The sequence below is a fragment of the Moschus berezovskii genome, chromosome 7 (genome assembly GCF_049115385.1).
Source record: "Moschus berezovskii isolate FMDL1 chromosome 7, NW_MosBer_1.0, whole genome shotgun sequence".
NCBI lineage: Eukaryota > Metazoa > Chordata > Mammalia > Artiodactyla > Moschidae > Moschus > Moschus berezovskii.
In genome coordinates this window covers 29,724,935-29,752,431 of record NC_142466.1, presented here as the reverse complement: position 1 = coordinate 29,752,431, position 27,497 = coordinate 29,724,935, and the positions used below count along the sequence as shown (strand labels likewise).

At 38.1% G+C, this 27,497-nt stretch overlaps 1 protein-coding gene across 1 annotated transcript; it reads right to left on the bottom strand.

Moving 5' to 3' along the window:
- HACD4 (3-hydroxyacyl-CoA dehydratase 4) lies at positions 1–27,249 on the bottom strand. Its single transcript, XM_055428150.2, has 7 exons — positions 27,131–27,249; positions 22,888–22,991; positions 19,080–19,207; positions 9,169–9,281; positions 4,698–4,804; positions 2,032–2,157; positions 1–1,146 (listed from the first exon to the last, which is right to left on the bottom strand). The coding sequence occupies exons 1-7, from the start codon at positions 27,166–27,168 to the stop codon at positions 1,067–1,069; spliced, it is 696 nt and encodes a 231-aa protein (XP_055284125.1). The 5' UTR covers positions 27,169–27,249; the 3' UTR covers positions 1–1,066.
- Between the last annotated feature and the right edge of the window lie 248 nt (positions 27,250–27,497).

The window sequence follows — 27,497 nt, the reverse complement described above, 5'->3', positions numbered from 1 at the left end:
TTGTTTCTTTTAAAATATTTTATTTAGTGGAAATAAGTTTACCCATTATTATAATGACATTCCCATTACTGGGTTCTTATTGTTAACACAATATTTAGTACTCTTTTTACATAGTTACTCGATAGTAAGATTTTATAATTCTCTCAAGAAAAATGAATGATATACTGAAGGTACAAAAATTCTATTATTAAATTATTCACATATATTTTAGATCTCCAAAGAAAGGAACATTTTTAAAAACTGTAAGTGATGACATATATGGCTTATAGTAATTTGCAATAACAATTTAGTAATAAATAATCTGAAGCATCACTAGTTCTCAATTTTCTTTAAACTGATTTATTATATTTGTGTACCTTTTATCTCTGTGTAAGGAATGTATATGGCCTGATTAAATGTTCCAAAAAAGGAATATGGGGCATGATTTATGAAAACAAAGGTCTTTCTGTTTTCCTCAGGGTCCTTTTTTAAGACAGCAAAGTCCAAACAACTTGTGTAATATTAACAAATACTCTTTCAGTGTTTGGAAAAATGTTTCATTTTCAAAGTTTGTCTAATGTTTAAGGTGGGTGTTAACGATGGGCACAGTGATCTCAGTCTATAAAATGGGCTATTCTAGAAAAGTACAGAGCATATTACACATCACTCCCCTCCCACAGATTAGCTGCTACATGGGAACTCAGAAGTGAAAAGAAATAGATGTAAATAGATGTCATTTAAGTTAACAACTTTGGTTTCTTAGTTTAATGAATCTACTCCAGTTAAAATCCTATTTCTCATTAACGTTACAGGAAAATAATCAGGCTTCACACGATACAAACTTAACTTGTATAAAATTCACAGCTTTGGTGAAACAGGTTGTGAAGGGTATATGAACTAAAAACAATGTGTGAGAAAACCAGACTGCCGTGTATGTCAAGAGTTCTGGGGAGGAGTGCAATTATTCCATGTTACAGATTTTTGTCAAATGCTAAGTATCTGTTCACCAGAATACTTCCCGTGTTGTGTTTCCTGCAGCTGACTCCACAAGCCTCTTCTTTCTCATGTCACATCCCAGTGCCATGCTTCACATTTTCTTCTTATTGGGAAACACTCTGAGGATGTCTCGTCTTTCTGAGTAAAGATGACTGTAGGTGAAATACATACCTAAGGTACAGAAGAAAATGGCAAAATTAAGATTGACTAACCATCTCTTTGGAGAGAACCATGGTTTTTAAATACAGCATACTGCCTGGAGTCCAGGAAGAAGATACTTGCAAAGGAGACTCAAAGAAGAATACTTAGAGTGACCAGATTTTCTGCAGAAGGGTAAGTAAATTCCTCCATCCTACTGTTCTGCATATTGCAAAGAAGGAACTCTTCCCTTTTCTTTAGCTCTCTCCATTCCCCCCAAAGTTTCACATTTGTCTTCTCTTTCACTTGTTATTACATACCTGATAGTTGTTATCTTCTAGAGGTAATACTTAGCTTAAGAATGTATGAAGGTTAGAGCCGATGAAACCAAAATTTAACTACAGAAGTCTGTTTCTCAATTTCCTGATTAATTAATTAATTGATCAGGTTTTCTCAGCTTAACTTTTTGCTCCATACGTTTTTCTTGAGTCTTTAGCACCTATTCCCGCTTGCCTGCTAGGAAACGCTAGCACATACGGCCAAACAAACAGGAAACAGGAACAGATACAAATGGGAAATCCAAAGACAGCCAAGTTTACTTAGTTTGACATCCTGATTTTCTTTATAGATGCTTGTGTCTGTTGATGAAAATTTCATACACAAAGCAGTTACATTTTCTGCCAGTAAAACTCTTTTTGTTCATACAGTGATATATTTGATCTCATAATGTCCTGCAAAAACCATTAGAAATAACGTCTAAGTGCTTTACTAATAACTAATAAGGTCCAGTTCATCATTCCAGGTTTCCGCTTTCATCTCTCGCATGTTTACAGACCTTTCTATTAATACTAAGGTAGATGGCAGCACAAACCAAAAAGCACAGGAAGAGTGCAAAAACAAAACAGAAAAGCCACTTACCTACGAACAGCATCATGAGATATATTTTCAGCACATATGGGAAATAGATGGATAAGTCAAAGGGCATCTTTGTGGAGTAAGTGCCAAACGATTCAAAATAAGGCAGCGACTGATAGATGGTAAATGCTGTTTAAAGAAAAAACGAATCATGAAGGTTTCCCTTCTTAACTTGCTACAGGGATATGTATATATGTTAGCACAATTGAAGGATATTCTGAATTTGATACTGACAACCCTGTGAAAATTGCTGAATCCTTTTGCCAAAGCTATAATTTGGTATGGAAATGCACTGAAGATCAGATTGGCAAAGCCATTACAGCAGTGTGATCTGCTGAATTTTTATCCTTGTTTTATTTTATTGTGCCTACACAGAAATAGTTTACTGTGTTTCTCTGCTTATTGAGGTATAGTTGATGTATAAGTTTCAGGTGTGCAACAGAGTGATTCACGATTTTGTATAGTGGCGTATAAACGGCTATACTCCATTTATAGTTATTATAAAACATCAGCCATATTCCCTGTCAGTATAATATATCCTTTCAGCCTATTTATTTTATACATAGTAGTTTGTACCAAAAATGGTATCTCAAAATACCTGTCCTCTTAGCCACAAGTAGTGGTGATAGATGAGTGAACATGGAAAATGCTTCATATATTTTCCTCTTAGTTTCACAACACACACGGGTAGAATGGAGATTCTGTCAAGTTCTGAAATAAAGAAACTGGCTTCATCCATTTCCTAAGTTTAAATGGTCTTGGAATAGCTCCTTCTTCCTCCCCATTCCCAGCAGTACTTAATAAAAATTCTGAGGAATAGTGTGAGAAATATTGGCCTTCAATTACTTTGAAGGAGGAGGCTCTTGTCAAATAAAAAGAGTTGAATATTCTATGGAATTATATCCCATATATAGACCTTTAATGAAATTTTATGGAATAAAATGACAATGTACTATGCTTATGTAAGATGTTATCATCGAGGTGAGCTGGGTGAAGAAGGTACATGGGGACAATGCACTATTTTTGCAACTTATTATGAGTCTAAAATTATTATTTTTAATTTATTTTTTTAAAAGATGAAGGAAAAGTCAGGTGCCTACAGCTTTTATAGCCAGACAGTGGCACTTGACATCAAAAAAAAAAAGGAAATATATAGAAAAGTACAAAATTTCAGTCACCTACATTCCACTACCCAGAATTAATCATTATTGATATTTTGTTATATATGCTTTCAAATTTTTTCTGCATATTTTTTAATTGCAATAGTAAGTTTATGAATCTAATTTTAATAAAAGAATATGCATTTTACAGCAAACTTATATAAACAGAGCTTTCCTAAGAAACAAAAAGGCTTACAATTACGGAATAAAAAGAAAAGTCTACTACATATTTATTCATCCCTTATTCTTAGGAAAATATTAGTCATATTTATACTTTATTCCTTTATATATTCTTTACAGTATTTTTCATATTATCTAACAAATGAATGTACTTAATAATAAATGTTTCAGTGAGTGAGGGATTTTGTTCTCAAATAAATGTGCAATCCATTTTTTATGGTTTTTAAGATTATTTTCTAGATTCTTTCAAAATTCAATAATTCTTCCTTTTGAAAACAAAACATATTTTAAGATTATACTTAATATGATTTACTAGAATATAAGCTCTTTTTCTCTGGTCACTGGTGGATAGAAAACATGTGGGTATATCATATATACTTTACAATTATTATCAACGTCACCATCATTTTATGTTAATTATTTCTGTATGTTTTCCCTTAGTTACCTTAACATGTGCTCTCTTCATTTCTTCATGTCTTCGGTTTTCAAAAACTTTTATCATGTCTGTTTCAGAGTTTCCTTCCCGTCTACTAAATCTATTACAGAAGGAAGCATATATTCCACAAATATCCTCAAGCTCTTTGCAAATAGATGTGTTTAATCACTTGATTTTAAGCTTAAGTTTTACATTTAGGCTTAGTAATCAGCTTACTTCACACTGTATTTAGTAATTCATTGTTTATTGATCATGTACATTGGGTACATAAGAGAAAGGAAGGAAGAAACAAAGACAACCCAATACTCCCGTGAAGCTTAGAGACTAGACAGGGAAATCTATACTAATCAAAGAATCACGCAAATGTCTAATTACCACTAAGGTTTTACTGAAGAGATTCATAGGGGGAACTGGTGCAGATGACGAAGTTGAGAAATGTTTCCCTGAGAAACCGATGATTGATCTATATGTAGAGTTCACTGTCTCTAGCAAAGTAGGCTGCACAATAGCTGGTAAGTGGGAAGGCTAGTCCTGAGAGGGGAAACTGAATTTCTATACATTAAAAATAATCACTGAGTCACTAAATGCTAAACTCCCTTTGGGTGAGGAAACAGGTTAAATGATTTACCCAAAACTCAGCGAGTCAATGAAGGTAAGGGCCTGCACTCAGATGTCCTCATCCCTCATCCAGTATTTTGTCTACTGTGTAGAACTGCTTCCTCCTCTAACTTTGCTTGTTAATGCTTTGCTTCTTTGCATCAAGGGAAGTATGCCAGGAGAGATAACACTGAGTCAGCCGAACAGTGGCAAAAATAGTAATTTAATCATCAGAAAGTGTTGTGAACCATCATTGCTTTGTCAGTAAACAATACAGAAAGTCACTCTTCTCCTACCTTCAGCGAGAACACACAAGGGATAAACTGGCATCCACAGTGTTTGGCTGAACCATGTCAGGACAGCATAGGATATTCCAATGACCGACAACATGCTGTAAGTGTACCTGAAAGGACACAAGTGTGCTCGTGAACGGTTGCTGCTGGTGTCTGGGAAATAACAGGAGAAGAAAACACTTTACCGTGCAACTGAATACACAGATAAAACTGGAGAGCGTGCAAATCCTTACTTTATTTCCTGTAATGTAAGCAGGAGAAGAGGTAAAAAAATGGAGGGAGAGGAACCATGTCAGTCTGGCTTGTCTCATGGGGTGGATCATAGATAATTATAAAGGTAATGAGAGAAAAATGTAACTCTTGTCCCTGAGCAAATTACAGTTACAAGTTTCCTCAAATAGTGACTTCAATTTCACCTGGAAGCCAAACCCATTTTATACAGCAGCTAAGTTTCTTAAGACAGACAGACCTATAAATATCTATGGAAATAATTTTAAAAGTATTTTTTAAAATGGGCCATCCTGTGTAAACAACTAAATAACGGGCCTTAGGAGCTTGTTTTGAGTACAGGAGGTGATTTTAAACCCGCCTTTGTGATGTAACAGATGAAGTAGTCAATATCTTTTTATTTTTCAAGCTTAAGCATACATCAGAATCACTCAGAGGGCTTGCTAAAGCACAAATTGCTAGGCATCTCCAGAGCATCTGATTCAAGGGACCTGAGAATCTGTATCACAAACAAGCTCCAGGTGATGCTGTGCCACTGGCCCAGGGACCACACTTAGAACTACTGGAGCAGGCAGTGCATACATATGGCAAAATAAAATCCAAAACTTCGAAAACATGAATGCAGTAAAGTAAATCTTTCATTCACTCCAGGACCCTCATTCCATTTCTCAGAGGCAATGTCCAATGCCAATTTCTTATACACTCTTTTCAAAATTCTTTGCCTATGCTTATCTCTGTGTATACACTATATATAATATACATCAGTAGTTCAAGCACTCAGCAAATATGGCATGATATCAAACATTTTTTTCTTTACCAATACAAGGAAAAAATGGCATTTCACTACTTTGACGTTTTTTTTTTCTCTTATTACAAGAGCAGGTAAGAATCTTTTCATATGTTTAGAAATCATTTCTGTAGAAGTCCAGTGTATCTCTTTTTTGCTGTTGCTTGTGGTTTGGGTTTTAAACCTAAAAATTCGTTGTCAAATCTGAGATCAAAAACATTTACCCTTATGTCTTCTTCTAAGAGTTTTATAGTTCTAGCTCTTCTGTTTAGGCTCTTAATCCATTTTGAGTTAATTTTTATATATGGTGTCGAGTAACAAACCAAATTCCTTCTTTTGCATGTGGATATCCAGTTGGCCCAGCATCATTTGACTGAAAGATTATTCCAAAAGACTTATTTTTCTCCAATGAATGATCTTGGCATCTTGTCAACAATCAACTGACCATGAATTTGAAAGTTTATCTAAGAACTATCAATTCTATTCCATGCTATGTCCTTATGTCTGTATCACACTCTTGATGTGTGCAACTTTTGTTACTTTGTAGTAAATTTTAAAATTGAGAAGTGTGAACCTTCTAACTATGTTCTTCTTTTTCGAGATTCTTTTGGCTACTCTGGTTTCTTGAGGTTTCCATATGTGTTTTAGGATCAGCTTCTCAACTTCTGCATTGAATGTGGAATGCAGAAGATCAACTTGAGAACTGTTTCATCTTAAAAACATTGCCTTCAACTCACAAACGTTGGGCATCTTTCCATTTATTTAGATCTCCTTTCATTTTTCTGAACAATGTTTTTAGTGCACTAGTTGTGCACATCTTTTGTTGGGTTTATGTCTAAGTACTTTTTTAGATGCTATTATACATGGAATTGTTTTCTTAATTTTATTTTAGGATAGGCCCTTGAAAATGGGTAGAATACATTTAATTTTTCTAAAGCTGACCTTTGAAAAACACAGATTTGAACTGTGTGGGTCCACTTATATGAAGATTTTTTTCAATAGTAAATACTGCAGTGCTACACTCTCTGGTTAGTTGAATCCAGACACAGAACTGCAGACAGAGAGGAACTCTATATATGAAAAGTTATACATGGATTTTCAACTGTGCAGAAAGTCAGCACTCCAACCCTCACCCTGTTCAAGGGTCAAATGTATATCAATTTTGTATTCTACAACTTTGCTGAACTAGCTTATTCTAGTGCTTTTAGTGAATTCCTTATGATTTTTTTATATAAAATTGCATCATCTGCTAATAGAGATAATTTTACTCCTTCCTTTCTAATGTAGATGACTTTTATATCATATTCTTGCCTAACTTCCATGCCTAGAACTTCCAGTGTAACGTTGAATAGAAGAGACAAGAGTAAACATCGTTATCCTGTTCCTGATCTTTGGAAGAAAGATCAGTCTTTCACCATTAACCATCATGTTCGCTGTGGAGTTTTCACAGATACTTTCATCAGGTTGAGGAAGCTGCTTTTCAAAACATCATTCTAAGGTAAATTCAGAAGTTAACTCTACCCCCATTTTACCCAGGAAAAAAAGAGTTTCAAAATTGTTAAGCAGTTAGGAATTTCACTCCTGGGTTAAGAGAAATGAAAACATATGTGCACACAAAAGCTTGTGCATGGATGTTCATAGCAATATTCCTCCTGACCAAAAAGTAGAAACAGCCCAAAAGTCCATCAACTGATAAATGAATAAATAAAAAATTGGTATATCAATATAATAGAACATTATTCAGCCATAAAAAGAAATAAAGTATTCATACCTGTTACAACATGGATATACCTTGTAAACATTATGCTAAGTGAAAGACACCAATCACAAAAGGCACATGTTATGTGACTCCATTTATATGAAATGTCCGGAACAGGCAGATCCATACAGACAATATATTAGAGGTTGCCAGAGGCTGGGAGGAAGAGGGAAGGGGGTATGACTGCTGATGGATTTGGGGCTCCTCTGGGGGGCAATGAAAATGTTCTCAAATTAGATAGTGGTGACAGTTATACATATCTTTGAATAAACTAAAATCAATAAATTTTATACTTTAAAAGGGTAAGTATTAAAGTCCATGAATTATCCCACTGCTGTTATTTTTAAGATTATGCGATTTGCCCAAGCAGTTAAGTAGTAGAGGTGAGGTTCATCTTGAGATCTTCTACTTCAATGTCCCAAAGTCTTTCCATCGCATCACAATACCACTCTCAATGCCAAAACTACTTTGTTCTCTAATGGGTCTACTGAACTTATCTGAGACTGGACTGACACTGAAAGAAGTGGGCATACCAGAGAATAAAACATCAGAAAGCCACAGTTCCCTGGGACTTCCCTGGCAGTCCAGTGGTTAAGACTTCGCCTTCCAATGCAAGGAGTGAGGGTTTGCTCACTGGTCAGAGAGCTAAGATCCCACATGCCTTGTGACCAAAGGACAAAAACATAAAACAGAAGCAGTATTATAACAAATTCAATAAAGACTTTAAAAATGATGTACATTAAAAAAAAACAACCAAGAAAGCAAGACACAGTCCCAGGTGAGGCCCCACGTCTCATAAACAGAAAGTCACAGGCCATAAAAGTCCCTAAAGTTTGCCCCAAGTCCACAAATCTTTCAGTTAAAAGTGAGAAATAACTAAGTTATATATAACAAAGAATTATAGTCACTTTAATTCAACAAAAGATTTCATTTTAATTCATTCTACTTCCATTATCTTAATTCAGCCAAGATTTTGACAATAAAGGATTTATATAACCTCTGCTAAAAAAGTCCTCTGGGGACTTTTGTTACCCATTCACATCCATGTCTTTCAAGCAAGAGGGACAGTTCTCAAGAAGTAGCAGTTAGAAACCTCTCCAAAGTGAGCCACTGTGCAAACAGGCTATTTTACACCATTGCTGGTAGAGATACTACTAGGCTCATCTCATTGCAAAGCTTTAGAATTTAGAAGTCAACACAACACCAACCAGGGCAAGGATTCCCAGTGAGTTCATGAACGAACTTCAGTTATTTGAACCTGCTGGAGTTGTATACACCTATGTTTGTGGAGGTGTGTTTTTCACCCCAAAGAGATAAGGCCCTATATTTAAAACACTCTCGAATTCAAAGAAACCACTTTTGTAAATTGTGACTATGATAGAAAAGTCTGGCTTTGTTTATTAAAGTAACATGTACCAGAGCAATTGCAGAGAATGCCTTTCATTAGCAAACAGCTGTGAGGTTTATTCCCAATTGGTGTTATGCCTGAATGCACTGATTTGCTCTTGTAATACCATGGTAGGTTTTCATTATCTTTGATATGCCCATTATAGAGAGCACAAAAAATACATTTCTGTATCAAGATAAAATAATATGAAAAGAGGTTATGTATTTATCTCTGAGCAATCAAACGCAAGCAACTAATACTGGTTTCACTGTAGAAAGTAATCTGGCTTTAAGAGGTTATTTTGCCTCCTTACCTAACCATATCCAATAGATTCCAAAAGATGAATAAAACACACACCACGTATTTCTCTTGGACTTCTTCTTGACTGGTGATCACCATAAAGAGGACAATTATTCTCTCTGTGAGCTAATAAAAGAAATAGCAAAGTCAAGAATTAGGATCATCTGTTTAGCATGTAGGTAATTTTCTAATTTTAAAAACCAAAGTTCCTCTTAAAAAATATGCTCTAACTCTAAATATGTATACTATACAATTAATATGATCTCTGAGGGAGTATGGTTATGGGTGAATTTCATTTCCTCCTTTTTGGTTTCTTGTTTTCTGTAGTCTCCAAATTGAATGTAATGAATAAAAAGATAACAGATATTTCATCTGAATCACAGCATGTCCCTTCTTGTGACACATGAACACATGGTTTTACTCACTTTGACAAGCTTTCATTGGGTGTCCACTATATATCAAATGCTAAGACAACATATATAATGAAAAGCATCGTCCTTGCTACACAGGGCAGCAATGGTAGGAGAATGTGGGGCAGTCACTATAGCACAGTGTGAATAATGCTGTCACTTAAAGGCTATGAATGGGAGGAGAGGTGGGGAGGCACGCTGTGGGAAAAGGATGCAGAGAGAGATATGGGGGCAGGCAACATCTCAGTTGGATCTTGAGGAATGGACAGGAGTTTATCAGGTAGACTGGATAGGAGAATGGGCATCCTGAGGAGCAGCCAGAGCAAAGAGGCAGTGGTGTGAAAACACAGCTGTGCTGGGGGCCAAAACATCCCTGAGGGCCAGAAACGAAGTGCACAAACAGAACCATGGGAGATAAAATTGAAAACATGCTGGTTGTGAAGAGTTTTGAATGTCAGGCCAAGAAATTTCCATTTCATCCAATCAGGAAGCCACCATAGTTTTTTTTGGGGGGGGAGTTGAGGGGTGTTGAGAGGTGGGAGAAGGGGAGAAAGGGAAGGGAAATAATATAATCCTAACCCTCATATGCTAGTGGAAAGTGAAAAGAATTCAACAAATTCATATTTTTTCCAAGTCAATAAGCATTTGTAAATCACTGAGAATGCACACACTTATGACTTAGCTCCAATTACTGACCTCGAAATACACATTCCTCTTTCCAATCTAAATATATGTATTCTTATGCTGTATTAATATACTTTGTATATTCTGCATTTTTGTTGGTTTTTAATAGAATATTTTACTTTGCTCACAGTGGTCACAGGAAAATATACCTGAGATTGAGAGAGCATATTAGTGATAAAGACGAGGATTGACTTGTGTCTTTCAGTAGCTGTCTTTATTTTTAAAGTGGATCAGGGAGAAAAGACTTGGATAATCTGTGACTTCGAATCACAGCCTGTTAGTCCTGGAAAATCACCTAGTGCAGAGAAATCCAAGATTTGCCAATATCAAGCCAGAAGATCAGAAATTCACATGTAGAAGCTGTATCAGCGTGTTCATAACCACACTGGTGAGTCAAGAGGGCCCTTACTTAGCTAAGGAAATTAGACACAATTCAAAGCTTAGTCAATCGATGGAGGCTACCTACATGGCGGTTTTTCTTTTGTTAGTCTTTCTTTCAATGCTCTAGTTTCTTGACTTAACCATATTTATGTAATGAAGTAGACTTAACTGAAATGATTAATTACTGAATGATCCGAGCTTGCTGCCGTGACACACAGCAACCTTCAGATAACAAGATCTTAGCAGCAAACAAGTACTTAGGCACTGCCTAATCTTACATTTCATCAGTGTCTGCTAATTGGGAAAATTATCTAATTTTTGATCAAAATCTCAGGAGATAAACACATGAATGTGTGCACACAAAAACACAGTTCTAATTACATGGCTGACAACTGAAATAAAGAACATAAGCTACTTCTGATAAGACAGATCTCTAGAAGCCTGCTAGATACATGCCCAACCCCACCTTTTTAAAAATAAGGAAACTGGGAACCAGAGAAATCAAGTGATTTGCCCAACCTGGAGGCAGACCTGGAAACATATATATCCTGAGTCTCCTGGCTTCCAGAGTTGTAAGCAATCTCTGATGCCAGGCTGCTGCCCAATTGATGAGTAGGGAGGGAAAAGCATCTCCTAAGAGGGGCTGGAGCTGCACAAAAAAACACTGCTGAAAATAATCACTTAAGGGACTGTGGTACATTAGAGATGGAATCCCAACTGCATAGAAGAGGCAATAAGCATGCCCCCCAAAACACAATCACATACATACAGGTATGTGAAGACCCATCACCCCCTCTACGATGTCAGTCTAATTAACAAATTATCTGATGGTTATTTAACTCTGTCTTGACCATTCAATGGCAAGACAATGGGAGAATATAGTTGGCAACATTCCTAAATTGGTAAACAAACAATATTTATTGATTACTTTGTGCCAGTATCTAAACACATGCCATCTCATTTAATCTCCATAACAACCCCAGGAAGTGCTACTGCTATTTTCTGCCTTTTACAAAGAAAGCGTTCTTTGTAGTCATTTTGCAAAGTGAAAATGACTTGCCTATAGATGTGGAATCAAAATCTAGACAATGGCATTCTAAATTCCTTGTTCTGAGACACTAAGACATTTTCACCTTTGCAATTTAATGGGCTATACCCTCATATAATGTCTATCAGTGAACCAGTGAAGTTGTTCAGTCGTGTCCACCTCTTTGCGACCCCATGGACTGTAGCCTACCAGGCTCCTCCATCCATGGAATTTTCCAGGCAAAAGTACTGGAGTGGGTTGCCATTTCCTTCTCCAGGGGATCTTCCCAACCCAGGAACTGAACCCAGGTCTCTTACACTGTGGGCAAACACTTTACCATCTGAGCCACCAAGGAAGCAGATAAAAAGTCTAGGTCATAGTCTATTTAAAAAAAAAAAAATCCTCTCCTGAAAAGTTAAAACTTAAAAGAATCTCCTTGATTTTCTGAATCAACACCAAAACAATTGTCAAGAATAGATTTTTAAACTTTATTACTTTCTTTACATATTTAATAGTTGACTAGTTATTTAGAGCTTTATCCTTGGGACAACTTAGCACTTTGTCATTTTAGACAAATCCTATGAGAACATGACAATGACTAATAAAGGGTCTTGTAATGTTTAGTGCAACTCAAACAGGCAGAATAAAAGCACAGTGAAAACACTAACTCGGGCCACATTAAACATGGTGGTAATGTGGCCAACTCAAAAATAAGGTAACTATAAAAAACTATTTTGCAGTTTTATGTTCTGTCTGGGAATTCTGAACTCCAGATTAAGCAATGACTAAAATTAAAGTGTTCTTTGTTAAAGAGCTTAATTTGTTAAACTCCAGTGTTCTTGCCTGGAGAATCCCAGGAACGGGGGACCCTGGTGGGCTTCTGTCTATGGGGTAACACAGAGTCGGACACGACTGAAGTGACGCAGCAGCAGCAGCAGCAGCAAATTAGTTAGAAACTATTGAAGGGGTAAAAATCATACTTCAACTATAGAGAGAATTTCTACAGTCTTAAAAATCAAGTAGTTGTTTTTAAATTAGTCTGTGAGTAGTAGCTTCAAAGACTATTACATTACTAAAAGGATAACCCAAACTACTTTAATCCTATGAACTTTTGTTAAGAACTTCAGAAACAAACCCTTAAATGCTGAAAAGTCACCAATTATTTTCTGTAAGACAAAAGTATTTAAATACGATTTGTATATGTTTATTTATTCATCAAACAATAGATATTTATTGAGTGCACTATTCTGAATCCCAGTGGACATGGCAAGATGAACGAGATCAAATCCCAGCCTATGAAGCAGGCTGTGTTCCAGCCTATAAGGACATCGGTACTCATGTCCTAGTTTACACTGTAAACAACTGTAGCATAATAGTTGAGTGTTCAGGAAAACTAACCCAAATCCAAATTTTTGCTCCACCATTTACAGTTTATGTGAACTTGGGTAAGTCATTTAACTTTTGTGTTAAGTCATTATACTGGAGATAGAAAGAAGTATAATTTAATGTAGTAATTAGCATATTTATAAGAAAATATATTTTTCTTGTAGATAGTTAAGACTATCAGTAAATAAAAGTTAATCTCAGCAGCTTTAAAATTATACTGTGACTAAAACACTCTGATGATGGGAAAGACTGAAGGGAAAAGGAAAAGGGGCGAGAGAGAATGAGGAGGTTGGACAGCATCACTGACTCAATGGACATGAGTCAGAGCAAACTCCAGGAGACAGGGAAGGACAGGGAAGCCTGGTGTGTTGCAGTTCACAGGGTCGCAAGGAGTCAGACATGACTTAGCGACTGAGCAACAACAATAGCTTTATAATCATCACACTGAAGAACTTCACTGATCAAATACAAAAGGTACCAAAAAGAAAAAAGAAAAAAAAATCCTACCTACAGAGTGAACTGTGTATATAATTCATTTTCAGGAAGCAAAGTTTTGAGAATCTCATAGCATGACACGATCCTCAGTACAGTTTTTTCCCTCTAACAATATAAGCCTGCTCCCACCTCAAAACTGGAGAGAAAATTATATGATTTCATGGGGGGGAAAAGATTATTTAATTTAGCAATACAAAGAAGCACCTGCTTCATGGATTAAAAGAGATTAGGGTGAAACTTTGCTGTGTTTCTAAAAGGGTTTGTTTTAAGACACTCTCTTTGGGGACAGATTTTACATTTGTTCTTACAAAATCTGCGACTGAAATCTTTGGAGTGATTTCTCACAACAGACTCCTGTTTGTCCTTATCAGAAATAGGATGTGCTATTGGCAAAAATAAGGATTGTTCTTGCAATTTGAGCTCACAAATGGAATTTCTGTATCACAGAGTGGAATTTCTGTATCACAATAATGTGGGGGTAGTAATTCCCAGGATTTTGATTTATAGATTTAAAATCCATGTCAAATGAATACATGTGCAGCAGTGTTTATTGTGATGAAAAGGTCAGGGGACAGAATTTAGCCATTTTAGTTCAGTTATGTACAAAGTCTTTGCATTTCAAGCCTCTCTCAAAAGTTAAAGGAGTAAAGTGGATAACTCTGAGGGTTTCTTAAATGCACATCAGCCTAATGTCAATATACAAAGGTTAATTTTGTGGATTATTTTCCCCTCTCCTTGAGTTGAAACATCCTAAAGCTATTGTATATCAATAAAAACCTCTTTCTCAGGCTTCTACACAGGCAAAGTCAGAACAGAGTCCTTCAAAATCAATACTTCAAGGTTGATGGTATTTCCGTTCCATAAAAGCCAAGTTGTTTTGATTAAATCTACTAAAATACTAGTTTCAAATTCAACTTTTTAAAAAATCAAGCTAATAAAATATGCACGCTCATTTGAGAGCAAGGGATTGGAGAGAAGAGATGCCTAGTTTTCAATTATCACTTTTAACTATAGTTATAGGCTACTTTTGGACCTTTTTACTTTCCCATTTTACAGTTTTAAAGTATCAAAAATGTTTTTCCTGATATAATTTTAATTGGCATGTAACTGTTTACAAAAATGGATATATGTAAACAATTATTTGTTGCAGTTTTGCCCTTTTCCCCTAAACTGTACTTTTTAAAAATATATAAAATATACATCCTGTTAAACTATCATAGTCTTATTATCAATAGGTTTCCCCACTTTCTCCTTTAGTTTGTGTTAGTGTGTTAGTCGCTCAGTTGTGTCCGACTCTTTGCAACCCCATGGACTGTAGCCCACCAGGCTCCTCTGTCCGTGGGATTTTCCAGGCAAGAATACTGGAGTGGGTTACTATTTCTTTCTCCAGGGGATCTTCCCAACCCAGGAATCAAACCCAGGTATCAAACCCAGGTCTCCTGCACTGCAGGCAGATCCTTTACTCTCTGAGCCACCAGGGAAGCCCTTTCTCCTTTAGCAACTGTAATATTAGAAAATCACAATGGGTTTTCCCTGTCAAATAAAGATGAGTATAAAACATTTCAAAATGTACAGAAGAAAACAAACATATTTTTGTGAGATACAAGAATATATACACATATATATATGTATATATACACATACCACCACCAATTGATATTATACCTGTGATTCTAATTGCTCAACTAGCTAATTGTTCCTACTGCTTTTGGGAATTACTCTTCATATTTTGGCAAAGCAGTTTCCAAAAAAGACAATTCCACTGTGACTTACCAGTGTCAGTTTACCAGTGACAATCACAAAGGTAATGTCAAAATAATAACACACATGAGCAGAATTCTCTTCAATCTACTTCAAAGTAGCTAGATATTGTGCATTTTTTCAAAATACTGTATGCAATCAGCTATGAGTATTGTGTGAGTAGCTTAGTCACATTCTTAACTACAGTTTCTTCATTTAAAGATGGGGAAACAGGAAAACCAAGAACGATTACACAGCTTTAGAGTTTTGTTTGGTTATTTTAAAGAAGGGGCCTCAGAGTCATCTTATAATGAGGGAATTCTTCTAGTTGTCTGCAGAATTCTAAGGAAGGGGGTTAAAATGAAACTTTGGACCTGACCACATGGGTTTTTGAAGCTTTTTTGAACATCATGTCTTTTCTGAAAACCATAGAAAAGATAGTAAATGAATAAAAGAAATAGAGGACAGAAAAAAATCTCAAAGAGATAAACAGGAAGACAAACATTGTAACAAAAATTTAATAATAGGCCCAGGATGAGAATAACTGTCTTCCCTACTATGATGAGTCCCTGATTTCTCCCAACAACAAAGACTTAAAAACCATTTGAGCCCCATCAACAGGAGACTTTGCCTCCTCACATTCAAATAGAAGTGCCAATATATACTTGCCATTATTTTTTAACTACCAAACTAGGATACAGTCCAATTACAGTGATCATACTTCTATAAATCAAGAGTTGCAATTAACAGGGATTAAAATCACACTTAAATATCCTGGAATTTCTAGAACTACAAGAAATCAGATTTCTAATAACAATTTGTTATTGGACAAGCCTACATACTTTTGGAAAGCAGAAAAATTGTGCAGATTTTTGAGACATACTCAAGATGCTTTTCTTTCTTACAAATTTACCTGTCCAGTTTCTCATTTGCATTTCCTACTTTGGAAATAACTAAAATAACACTGCTCTTAACTTCAAAACTGTTTGACCATAAAATTAGTATTATCCAATTTAGCCTAAAAAAATACAAAGTACAAAAAGTATGCCAAAAGAAAATATGACTTAGATTCAGATAAATTTGATCATACTCCAAGAAAAATAATTCCATATGCTAGAAAACAGCTTTCATTTAACATGGGTTAATTCTGTTTTCTAAAATTAGCATTTGGTTGCTAAATTATGTCTAAATCTTTTGTGACTCCATGGACTGTAGCCCACCAGGCTCCTCTGTCCACCAGATTTCCCAGAAAGGATATTGGAGTGGGTTGCCATTTCCTTCTTCAGGGGATCTTCCTGACCCAGGGATTGAACCCATGTCTCCTGCTTTGGCAGGCAGATTCTTTACCACTGAGCCACCTGGGAAGCCTGTAAATTTAATGTTAAGCAATGCTATATGCATCTTAGTTGTTTACAGATAATACATATCAATAAATCTTGTTCCTAAATAATATGCTTCTGGGACAGATGTGTACCCCTTTCCATATTGTAAGGACATACATTTAAGGCAATTCCATCTAGGTCTTAGCTAGCTAACTATTCTTAGTTTGTACTCTAGATATTGCCCCAATTTTTACTTTACATTTGATATTTCAAACTAAAGTAACTTCATTCTAATACTATTTCTCCACTTCTAATGAATAAGCAAAATTTAAAATCTCCCATTAACTTGTAATTCAGAGTTCTCAATAGGCTCCTTAGGTTTATACTCTGATTTCCATCTTTTAAACTTTCATGATATTTCAGCAAATTTTAATATAAGGATCTATGCCACTATTTCACTAAACAAAATTCAAGGTGTTTATGTTCTAAGCACTTTGCTAGGTGCTGGCAATACAATCAGATTCTAACATTTTAATTATTTTTACAATGCAAATTTGTCACATTTAGTTATCCATTTTTTTAAATTTATTTTACAAATAGTTAAAATTATACTAATGAAAATACTTTTTTTCTGTAAATTTTAAATGTATGTTCATATAGCCACCTAACCCTTCTCTCTCCTTATGGAAAATATCACTTTTTTTCTTGCCTTAATTCAGCAATGATTTTCTATACTAAATCTCTACCAGTGAATTTCCCATCTTCCTTCAACCTGCCTTTAAAAGGAACATGGTCATCTAGGGCTCAAGACATGGCAGAGGAACAAATGACACCTAAAATAAAGCAACAGCTACCAGGTATTATATTCTTAACTAAGTGCTAGGAACTTATCCCACCCACTTTCTCAGTTACTCCAGAAGATACATGCTATTTGCATATCACATGAGAAAATGAAACTCAGAACAATAACATTACTTGTTTAAACTCACATAACTAACAGATAGAACTGGAATTTGAAGCCAGTTCAGTTCAGTTGCTCAGTCATGTCCGACTCTTTGCGACCCCATGAACCACAGCACACCAGGCCTCCCTGTCCATCACCAATTCCTGGAGTCTACCCAAACCTATGTCCACTGAGTCGGTGATGCCATCCAACCATCTCCTCCTCTGTCGTCCCCTTTTCCTCCTGCCCTCAATCTTTCCCAGCATCAGGGTCTTTTCAGATGAGTCAGCTCTTCACATCAGGTGGCCACAAAGTATTAGAGTTTCAGCTTCAACATCAGTCCTTCCAATGAACACCCAGGACTGATCTCCTTTAGGATGGACTGGTTGGATCTCCTTGCAGTCCAAGGGACTCTCAAGAGTCTTCTCCAATTTGAAGCCAAGTCTATAGCATTCCCAGGTCTGTACAAGCAGTGAAAGTGAAAGTCGCTCAGTGGTGTCCAACTATTTGCGACTCCATGGACTATACAGTCCATGGTATTCTCCAGGCCAGCATACTGGAGAAAGCCCTTCCCTTCTCCAGGGGATCTTTCCAACCCAGGGATCAAACCCAGGTCTCCCACATTGCAGGATTCTTTACTAGCTGAGCCACAAGGGAAGCCCCTGTACAAGTAGATGCTATACTAAATAAATACAAAAGATCACTCCTTTGCAATTGCATTCAGTAAAAGGGGCCAGAATGAACAAGAAATGGTTGGGGAGTATTCTAATCTCTGGACTTGGATGAAGGGTATTTTTTTTTTTTTTTGCAAATTTATTCTTTTCCAGGTAATGTATGTGGCATCCTTTTCCCTAAAGAGCTGGATGATGGTGGTTAATGTATCCCAGTGTAGGTAGAGGAGCCAGGCACCAAACCCCAAGTCTGAATGGCTCCCATCCTATGCCTTTCCTCTGTAGTGTACCGCCCAAAGCCATGGCATAGTAAGACTGGGCAGTGGATATGAAATCTCGTCCCAGCAGAGGATCACTATGCTGCTGCTGCTAAGTCGCTTCAGTCGTGTCCGACTCTGTGTGACCCCATAGACGACAGCACATTAGGCTCCCCCATCCCTGGGATTCTCCAGGCAAGAACACTGGAGTGGGTTGCCATTTCCTTCTCCAATGCATGAGAGTGAAAAGAGAAAGTGAAATCGCTCAGTTGAGCCCAACTCTTAGCGACCCCATGGACTGCAGCCCACCAGGCTCCTCTGTCCATGGGATTTTCCAGGCAAGAGTACTGGAGTGGGTTGCCATTGAGGATCACTATAGTGCTGAACAAAGCAGCAAGCATCATTTCTCTGAGTGCTTCCAACTGGCAATTCTGACTGCAGTGTTTTAGGATGAGGTCATTTTTTCATGGAATTCTCCATGTTAGTGACTTGGGTTGCACATTAACAAAGGTTGGCTTTTTCACTGCCATAAAGTAGAGAAGCTGTAAACAGAACAAAGTTACATATGCAACAGATTCTATAATATAAATAATGTGATTAAGACCTACCTGAAAGAACCTAGGAAGAAGATGGTTTGATTCAATGCCAACATATATGTGCAGCAACTCCAAGAGGGAAATAGACTGGCAAAGTTGCATCACAAGTCCAATTGCATAAAAAGTGTCAACCATTGAATCTGTGTCCAGTGAATTAAAAATACAGACATAGTAAGTAAAATCTAGATCACAACCCAAATCTAGGAAGCAGTTTGAAAGACAACTGAGATTCCTTACTTCATTTTCCTTTGTACATGTGAGAAATTTCCTAGATTTCTAAATTACAAATACTATGTAACCAAAGAAAGCATTTCACATCATAGTAGTTTAATTGCTCCTCTTCCAAAAAGAATTTAAAACTTGAAAAAGAAGGCTCTATGACCAAAGCTAAAGCATTTATTCCCCATTTATATGATTCTAAAGGAATTCTAGCATAAAAGTAAACAGTTAAGACTCTAGACTAAATCAATGAAAACAGTGAGTTTATTAAAGAAACTGATGTGTCCACTCCTTGTCTATGGACAAGAAAATGATAGAGATGAGAAAATACAATTTCAGAGAAGATTTATGAAAATGACATTAATGATGCCATGATATCAAATAACATCTTATGTTTATATAGCATTTATGTCCTGCACATACATGCTTAGTGCTTTCTGGATTTTTGTGAGTTGGGCCCATTGCAGAGGGCTCCAAACAACTACTACATTTGAGAGAGCTGAAATGGATGGAAACAAATGTCTCTCTAAATAGAATAAATGTGCTGGTTTTTAAATGAAATCCTGCCATATTGAGAAACGTCTAGGGAAATCATTATCGTCTTCACTCACTAGTGATCATTCACATGATAGTAATTTATCAAAGGATTTCTCTTCTCAGCAGCTCTATAAGGTAGACATTATTATCATTCCCACTTTATAGATGATTCCTGAGGGTTCAGTTCAATTCAGTTCAGTCGCTCAGTCGTGTCCGACTCTTTGCGACCCCATGAATCACAGCACACGAGGCCTCCCTGTCCATCACCAACTCCCGGAGTTCACTCAAACTCATGTCCATCGAGTCAGTGATGCCATCCAGCCATCTCATTCTCTGTTGTCCCCGTCTCCTCCCGCCCCCAATCCCTCCCAGCATCAGTCTTTTCCAGTGAGTCAACTTGTCACATCAGGTCGCCAAAGTATTGGAGTTTCAGCTTTAGCATCAGTCCTTCCAATGAACACCCAGGATTGATCTCCTTTAGGATGGACTGGTTGGATATCCCTGCAGTCCAAGGGACTCTCAAGAGTCTTCTCCAACACCACAGTCCAAAAGCATCAATTCTTCCACGATCAGCTTTCTTCACAGTCCAACTCTCACATCCATACATGACCACGGGAAAAACCATAGCCTTGACTAGACGGACCTTTGTTGGCAAAGAAATGTCTCTGCTTTTTAATATGCTATCTAGGTTGGTCATAACTTTCCTTCCAAGGAGTAAGCGTCTTTTCATTTCATGGCTGCAATCAGCATCTGCAGTGATTTTGGAGCACCCAAAAATAAAGTCTGACACTGTTTCCACTGTTTCCCCATCTATTTCCCATGAAGTGACGGGACCAGATGCCATGATCTTTGTTTTCTGAGCTTCAAGCCAACTTTTTCACTCTCCTCTTTCACTTTCATCAAGAGGTTTTTTAGTTCCTCTTCACTTTCTGCCATAAGGGTAGTGTCATCTGCATATATGAGGTTATTGATATTTCTCCCAGCAATCTTGATTCCAGCTTGTGCTTCTTCCAGCCCAGCGTTCCTCATGATGTACTCTGCATATAAGTTAAATAAGCAGGGTGACAATATACAACCTTGACGTACTCCTTTTCCTATTTGGAACCAGTCTGTTGTTCCATGTACAGTTCTAACTGTTGCTTCCTGACCTGCATACAGGTTTCTCAAGAGGCAGGTCAGGTGGTCTGGTATTCCCATCTCTTTCAGAATTTTCCAGTTTATTGTGATCAACACAGTCAAAGGCTTTGGCATAGTCAATGAAGCAGAAATAGATGGTTTTCTGGAACTCTCTTGCTTTTTCCATGATCCAGCGGATGTTGGCAGTTTGATCTCTGGTGCCTCTGTCTTTTCTAAAACCTGCTTGAACATCTGGGTGTTCACAGTTCACATATTGCTGAAGCCTGGCTTGGAGAATTTTGAGCATGACTTTACTAGCGTGTGAGATGAGTGCAATTGTGCGGTAGTTTGAGCATTCTTTGGCATTGCTTTTCTTTGGGATTGGAATGAAGACTGACCTTTTCCAGTCCTGTGGCCACTGCTAAGTTTTCCAAATTTGCTGGCATATTGAGTGCAGCGCTTTCACAGCATCATCTTTCAGGATTTGAAATAGCTCAATTGGAATTCTATCACCTCTACTAGCTTTGTTCGTAGTGATGCTCTCTAAGGCATACACTTGCCATAAAAGCATGATCAGTCACACGGATCCCTGAAGGAAGAAGGCAGTTGGTATCTACTCCAGGTGCTTGAGTGCTGTTGAGCTACTTAATTTATACACTGATTTGGAAATTGTACTGACCCCCACACAGTTCTTTTCAAGCTGCCTTCCATAGAAATGGGTTGTGTTTCTTTAATAAAATGCAACTTCTCTAATTACGGATGGCAAGATCACAATTAAGAAATAAGTACACTGCTGACTAAGACATTTTTCCCCCACTGGAAAGGCCAAATAAATTCATGTCTTGTCACTCACGTTGTGAATGACCTATAACAGGCCCTCAAAGCCACAGCTAACTTCCAAGGTCTAGAAGTGATGCTTTTTTCCTAAAAACAAAAGGAAGTTTTCCAAACACCTGTGTTGTCCTCTGCTTGAGGACTCCCAAAACTCAAAGTTGAAATACAAGCCTCAAGTTATATCTTTGGAGGTTCTTAACAAAGGCAAAAATTTATCCGCAAATCTGCAGTAAAAAAAAAAAAAAAAAGCAACATCAAATAGTTTATGGTATCACAGAAATAGATTAATTTTCTCATGATAGCGAAGGCTGAATTGATGAGCAGAGCATGACTTATCCCAGATATATATTACATGTTTGTTTTTAGCTGAAACCAGCAATTGCTCAAATTGTCAAGTCATGCAACATTTGTAAACTGTGATGATCCTTATCCATGTGGGGATAGAAAATGAAAAGAATCTTATTTTGACAGTCATTTAATGATTTGTTTTTTTGAAAATTTAAATGCATTTAAAATCTTTACTTTCAGGAAACTGGAGGAAGCTTATGAATTAAACCTTTAACGCTAACTCCTCTATATGCAATGAGTAATCTACAAAATGTATCATTTTCCTATGGACACATTGCCTTTTAAAAGGATTAAATAGAAGAATGGGGAATATAGAGTTTGTCTTTTATTTGTTAGTAGTTTCCAGTTAACTTAAACCTGGGGAATAAGAAACAAGAGAAGAACTGGTTAATTTCTATGCAAAAAACAAAAAAATGTTATACAGGAATTTACAGATTTCTTCAATACACACCAGATCTGCTAAGGTTTGGTGCAGAACCAAAAAAGGAAGAGTGAGACGGTACACCCCAATGCCATGTCTATGTTTTCAGGGCAAATGCCTACTCAAGGAGAACTCACTTCCCTTTCCCTCATTTTACTTACCGCCTCCTCCAAAAAAGTTTTGGTTTTTGCATTAAGAATGAAGTATGCTTACTGAAAAATATGGTCATGAAATTTCAGAGAAGTGAAGGATATTAGGTGAAGTTCACAGAAGTTAAATTATAACTAGGACTAGGTGAAAACAAGGATTAAAAGTTAAAAATCCGAAACTGTTTTGGGCTTTTACCTTTTCCAAATGAAAAGAATCTGACTGTCATATTCGTAAATATCCAGGAGTGGCCGCAGAACTGGATTAAGTAGTACATGAAAAGATAGGCATTCTTTCTATACCTACAATAAATACAGGAAAACACTTCCTTTAAACACTTCCTTTCAGCATTATACACATGTATTTTAACTAATTTACTGGCCAATCTGAGCAAGCAAGAGACAATTAATCCATATCTGAGTTTTTCAACTTGGTTACCCTTCTAACCCCATGAGATTTTGAAAGCACACACTATCTGTTACAGTGACCATCCTGGGTTTGTTTAAAGCCAAATATGGTTCCATTTCAACATTCATGTTTAGCTGTGATAAACCTCTAAACGTGCTGCTCCCCAGGGGATAAAAGCAAGCATTGCAAAGTTAGTTTTGAGTATTGTTGAAAAGAAAATATGGATGGAGAGAGGCCCATGTGGTCAACCTGTGCTCCTGCTAAGTGCATAACTTGAAAGATAACTAGTTTACTGTTACAAGAAGAGAGTAGCAATGGTGGCATTCCCAGGCGGGGTGATTCAATCACTGGAATGTCAGGTCCATGAATCAAGGCAAATTGGAAGTGGTCCAACAGGAGATGGCAAGCGTGAACATTGATATTCTAGGAATCATCAAATTAAAATGGACTGGAATGGGCGAATTTAACTCAGATGACCATTATATCTACTACTGTGGGCAGGAATCCCTTAGAAGAAATGGAGTAGCCATCATGGTCAACGAAAGAGTCTGAAATGCAGTACTTGGATGCACTCTCAAAAACGACAGAATGATCTCTGTTGGTTTCCAAGGCAAACCATTCAATATTACAGTAATCCAAGTCTATGCCTGGACCAGTAATGCTGAAGAAGCTGAAGTTGAACAGTTCTATGAAGACCTACAAGACCTTGCAGGACTAACACCCAAAAAAGATGCCCTTTTCATTATAGGGGACTGGAATGCAAAAGTAGGAAGTCAAGAAATACCACCTGGAGTAACAGGCAAATTTGGCCTTGGAGTACAGTGAAGCAGGGCAAAGGCCAATAGAGTTTTGCCAAGAGACTTCAATGGTCATAGCAAACACACTCTTCCAAAACCACAAGAGAAGACTCTACACATGGACATCACCAGATGGTCAATACCAAAATCAGTTTGATTACATTCTTTGCAGCCAAAGATGGAGAAGTTCTACACAGTCAGCAAAAACAAGACCAGGAGCTGACTATGGCTCAGATCATGAACTCCTGATTGCCAAATTCAGACTTCAGTTGAAGAAAGCAGGGAAAACCACTAGACCATTCAGGTAGGACCTACATCAAATTCTAATGATTATACAGTGGAAGTGAGAAATAGATTTAAGGGATTAGATCTGATAGAGTACCTGAAGAACTATGGACAGAGGTTCGTGACATTGTACAGGAGGTAGGGATCAAGACCATCCCAAAGAAAAAGAAATGCAAAAAGGCAAAATGGTTGTCTGAGGAGGCCTTACAAATAGCTATGAAAAGAAGAGATGTAAAAGGCAAAGGAGAAAAGGAAAGATGTACCCATTTGAATGCAGAGTTCCAAAGAATAGCAAGAAGATATAAGAAAGTCTTCCTCAGTAATCAATGCAAAAAAATATAGGAAAACAACAGAATGGGAAAGATTAGAGACCTCTTCAAGAAAATTAGAGATACCAAGGGAATTTTTCATGTAAAGATGGACACAATAAAGGACAGAAATGGTATGGAACTAACAGAAGCAGAAGATATTAAGAAGAGGTGGCAAGAATACACAGAAGAACTATACAAAAAAGATCTTCATGACCCAGATAATCATGATGGTGTGATCACTCACTGAGAGCCAGACATCCTGGAATGCAAAGTCAAGTGGGCCTTAGGAAGCATTACTATGAACAAAGCTAGTGGAGGTGATGGAATTTCAGTTGAACTATTTCAAATACTAAAAGATGATGCTGTGAAAGGTCTGCACTTAACATGCCAGCAAATTTGGAAAACTCAGCAGTGGCCACAGGATGGGAAAAGGTTAATTTTCATTCCAATCCCAAAGAAAGGCAATGCCAAAGAATGCTCAACTACCGCACAATTGAACTCATCTCAAACACTAGCAAAGTAATGCTCAAAATTCTCCAAGCCAGGCTTCAACAGTATGTGAACCATGAACTTCCAGATATTCAAGCTGGACTTAGAAAAGGCAGAGGAACCAGAAATCAAATTGCCCGTTGGATCATCGAAAAAGCAAGAGTTCCAGAAAAACATCTACTTCTGCTTTACTGACTATGCTAAAGCCTTTGACTGTGTGTATCACAACAAACTGTGGAAAATTCTTCAAGAGATAGGTATACCAGACCACCTGACCTGCCTCCTGAGAAATCTCTATGCAGGCCAAGAAGCAACAGTTAGAACTGGACATGGAACCATAGACTGGTTCCAAATAGGGAAAGGAGTACGTCAAGGCTGTATATTGTTGACCTGCTTATTTAACTTATATGCAGAGTACATCATGAGAAATGCTAGGCTGTATGAAGCACAAGCTGGAATCAAGATTGCCAGGAGAAACACCAATAACCTCAGATATGCAGATAACACCACCCTTATGGCAGAAAGCAAAGAAGAACTAAAGAGCCTCTTGATGAAAGTGAAAGAGGACAGTGAAAAAGTTGGCTTAAAACTCAACATTCAGAAAACTCAGATCATGGCACCCAGTCCCATCACTTCATAGCAAACAGATGGGGAAACCATGGAAACAGTGAGAGACTTTATTTTGGGGGGCTCCAAAATCACTGCAGATGGTGACTGAAGCCAGGAAATTAAAAGACGCTTGCTCCTTGGAAGAAAAGTTATAACCAACTTTTAATATGCTAGACAGCATATTAAAAAGCAGAGACATTACTTTGCCAACAAAGGTCCGTCTAGTTGAAGATATGGATTTTTCCAGTAGTCACGTATGGCTGTGAGAGTTGGACTATAAAGAAAGCTGAGCAGAGAAGAATTGATGCCCTTGAACTGTGGTGTTGGAGAAGACTCTTGAGAGTCCCTTAGACTGCAAGGAGATCCAACCAGTCTATCCTAAAGGAAATCAGTCCTGAATATGCTGATAATGAAACTCCAATACTTGGGCACCTGATGCGAAGAACTAACTCATTTGAAAAGACCCTGATGCTGGGAAAGATTGAAGGTGGGAGGAGAAAGAGTAGACAGAGGATCAGATGGTTGGATGGCATCACCGACTCAATGCACATGAGTTTGAGTAAACTCCAGGAGTTGGTGATGGACAGGGAGGCCTGGCGTGCTGCAGTCCATGGGGTCATAAAGAGTCGAACACGACCGAGTGACTGAGCTGAACTGAAGGGATTTCTGAATGCATTTTTGTGACTGGGGTCAGTATCTTACCACTGCCTATTATAGTTTGCAAGAGTAGATAGTTCCTTTCACCAGGCACACATAGAAAGCAGTTTAAGGGCCGGAAAAGGGAAGTGAAACTGAGTTTGAAAATGGGTTGATGGGGATATGACTAAGAAAAGATGAACAGATACACGTTTGAGGGAGTCGAGGAAGCACTGTTTGAAGTGTCTCCGGTCCTAAAAAGTGGCGTGAGTGGCCGGATCAGGGTAGACAAGATTTTTTTTCCTACCTGGAGATATGAAACCTCAGAGAAATAAAGCAAATAAATTGAGAAGCAGATAAAATGTAGCTTGATGAGAGCACTCGGGTATCCCTACAGATGACTACAGCACTACTAAAAAAGTAGGGGAAAGGAATGCCTCCCTGAAACCTACAGCAGTCATGTGGCTTGTGGGATAAACATAGACATCCCAGGCTCTACCCTCGTATCACTGAATCAGTTTTTCTGGAACCGGGGCCCCTGAAATCTACACGTGTGCTTGGTGCTTCTGCAGCAGGTAGAGAAAAGGAAAGGGAAGGGCTCCAGGTCAGAGGAACGGGAAGAGGAGAAAGACTGCGGAGAGCGTACAAAAGGAAGGGTGGCCACGCAGGCTGTCCTTTCTCTGCTGTGACATGGGGAAAATAACAGTTATTCCTAGAGTTGCGAGAAAATTGTATTAGGTCATATCTGTCCAGAGCCCCAGGGAGCGTGGGGCGTAGGGCTGCTCCGGCGCCGGCTGCTCGCCCCGCGGAACTACGTGGGCAGCACCCACACCCGCCACCCGCACCCCTCCCGCTGGCGGCCGCTCCTCCCGGCCCCCTCCCCAGCCTCCGGGCCGAGCGCCCTACCTGGGCTGCAGCCAGGCGGGCAGCGCCTCGGGTCCCATGGGCCGCCGCCACCAAGTCCTCCAGCGTCGTCCGGAAAGGAACACCCACCGGGGAGCGCGGGAGGAGTGGCTGGGTGGCTGGGCTGCCGGGCACGGAAGGGCGGGGCCTCTCGCACTCAGCAATTTACAAAAAAAAAAATCACAAAAAAACCCAGGTCGTGCAATGGGCACCAGAAGAAAACCAAGTTGGTGAAGTTCCTGAGGCGGCGGGAGCCAGCAGCACTACGACTGCCAGCCGGGGCTCGGCTGGTGCGCGAGGCTGGGCTGGCCTGGCGGGGACCCCAACGCACCCTAGTCCCCAGTTAAGGTTCACCAGGCCCCTTACCCGG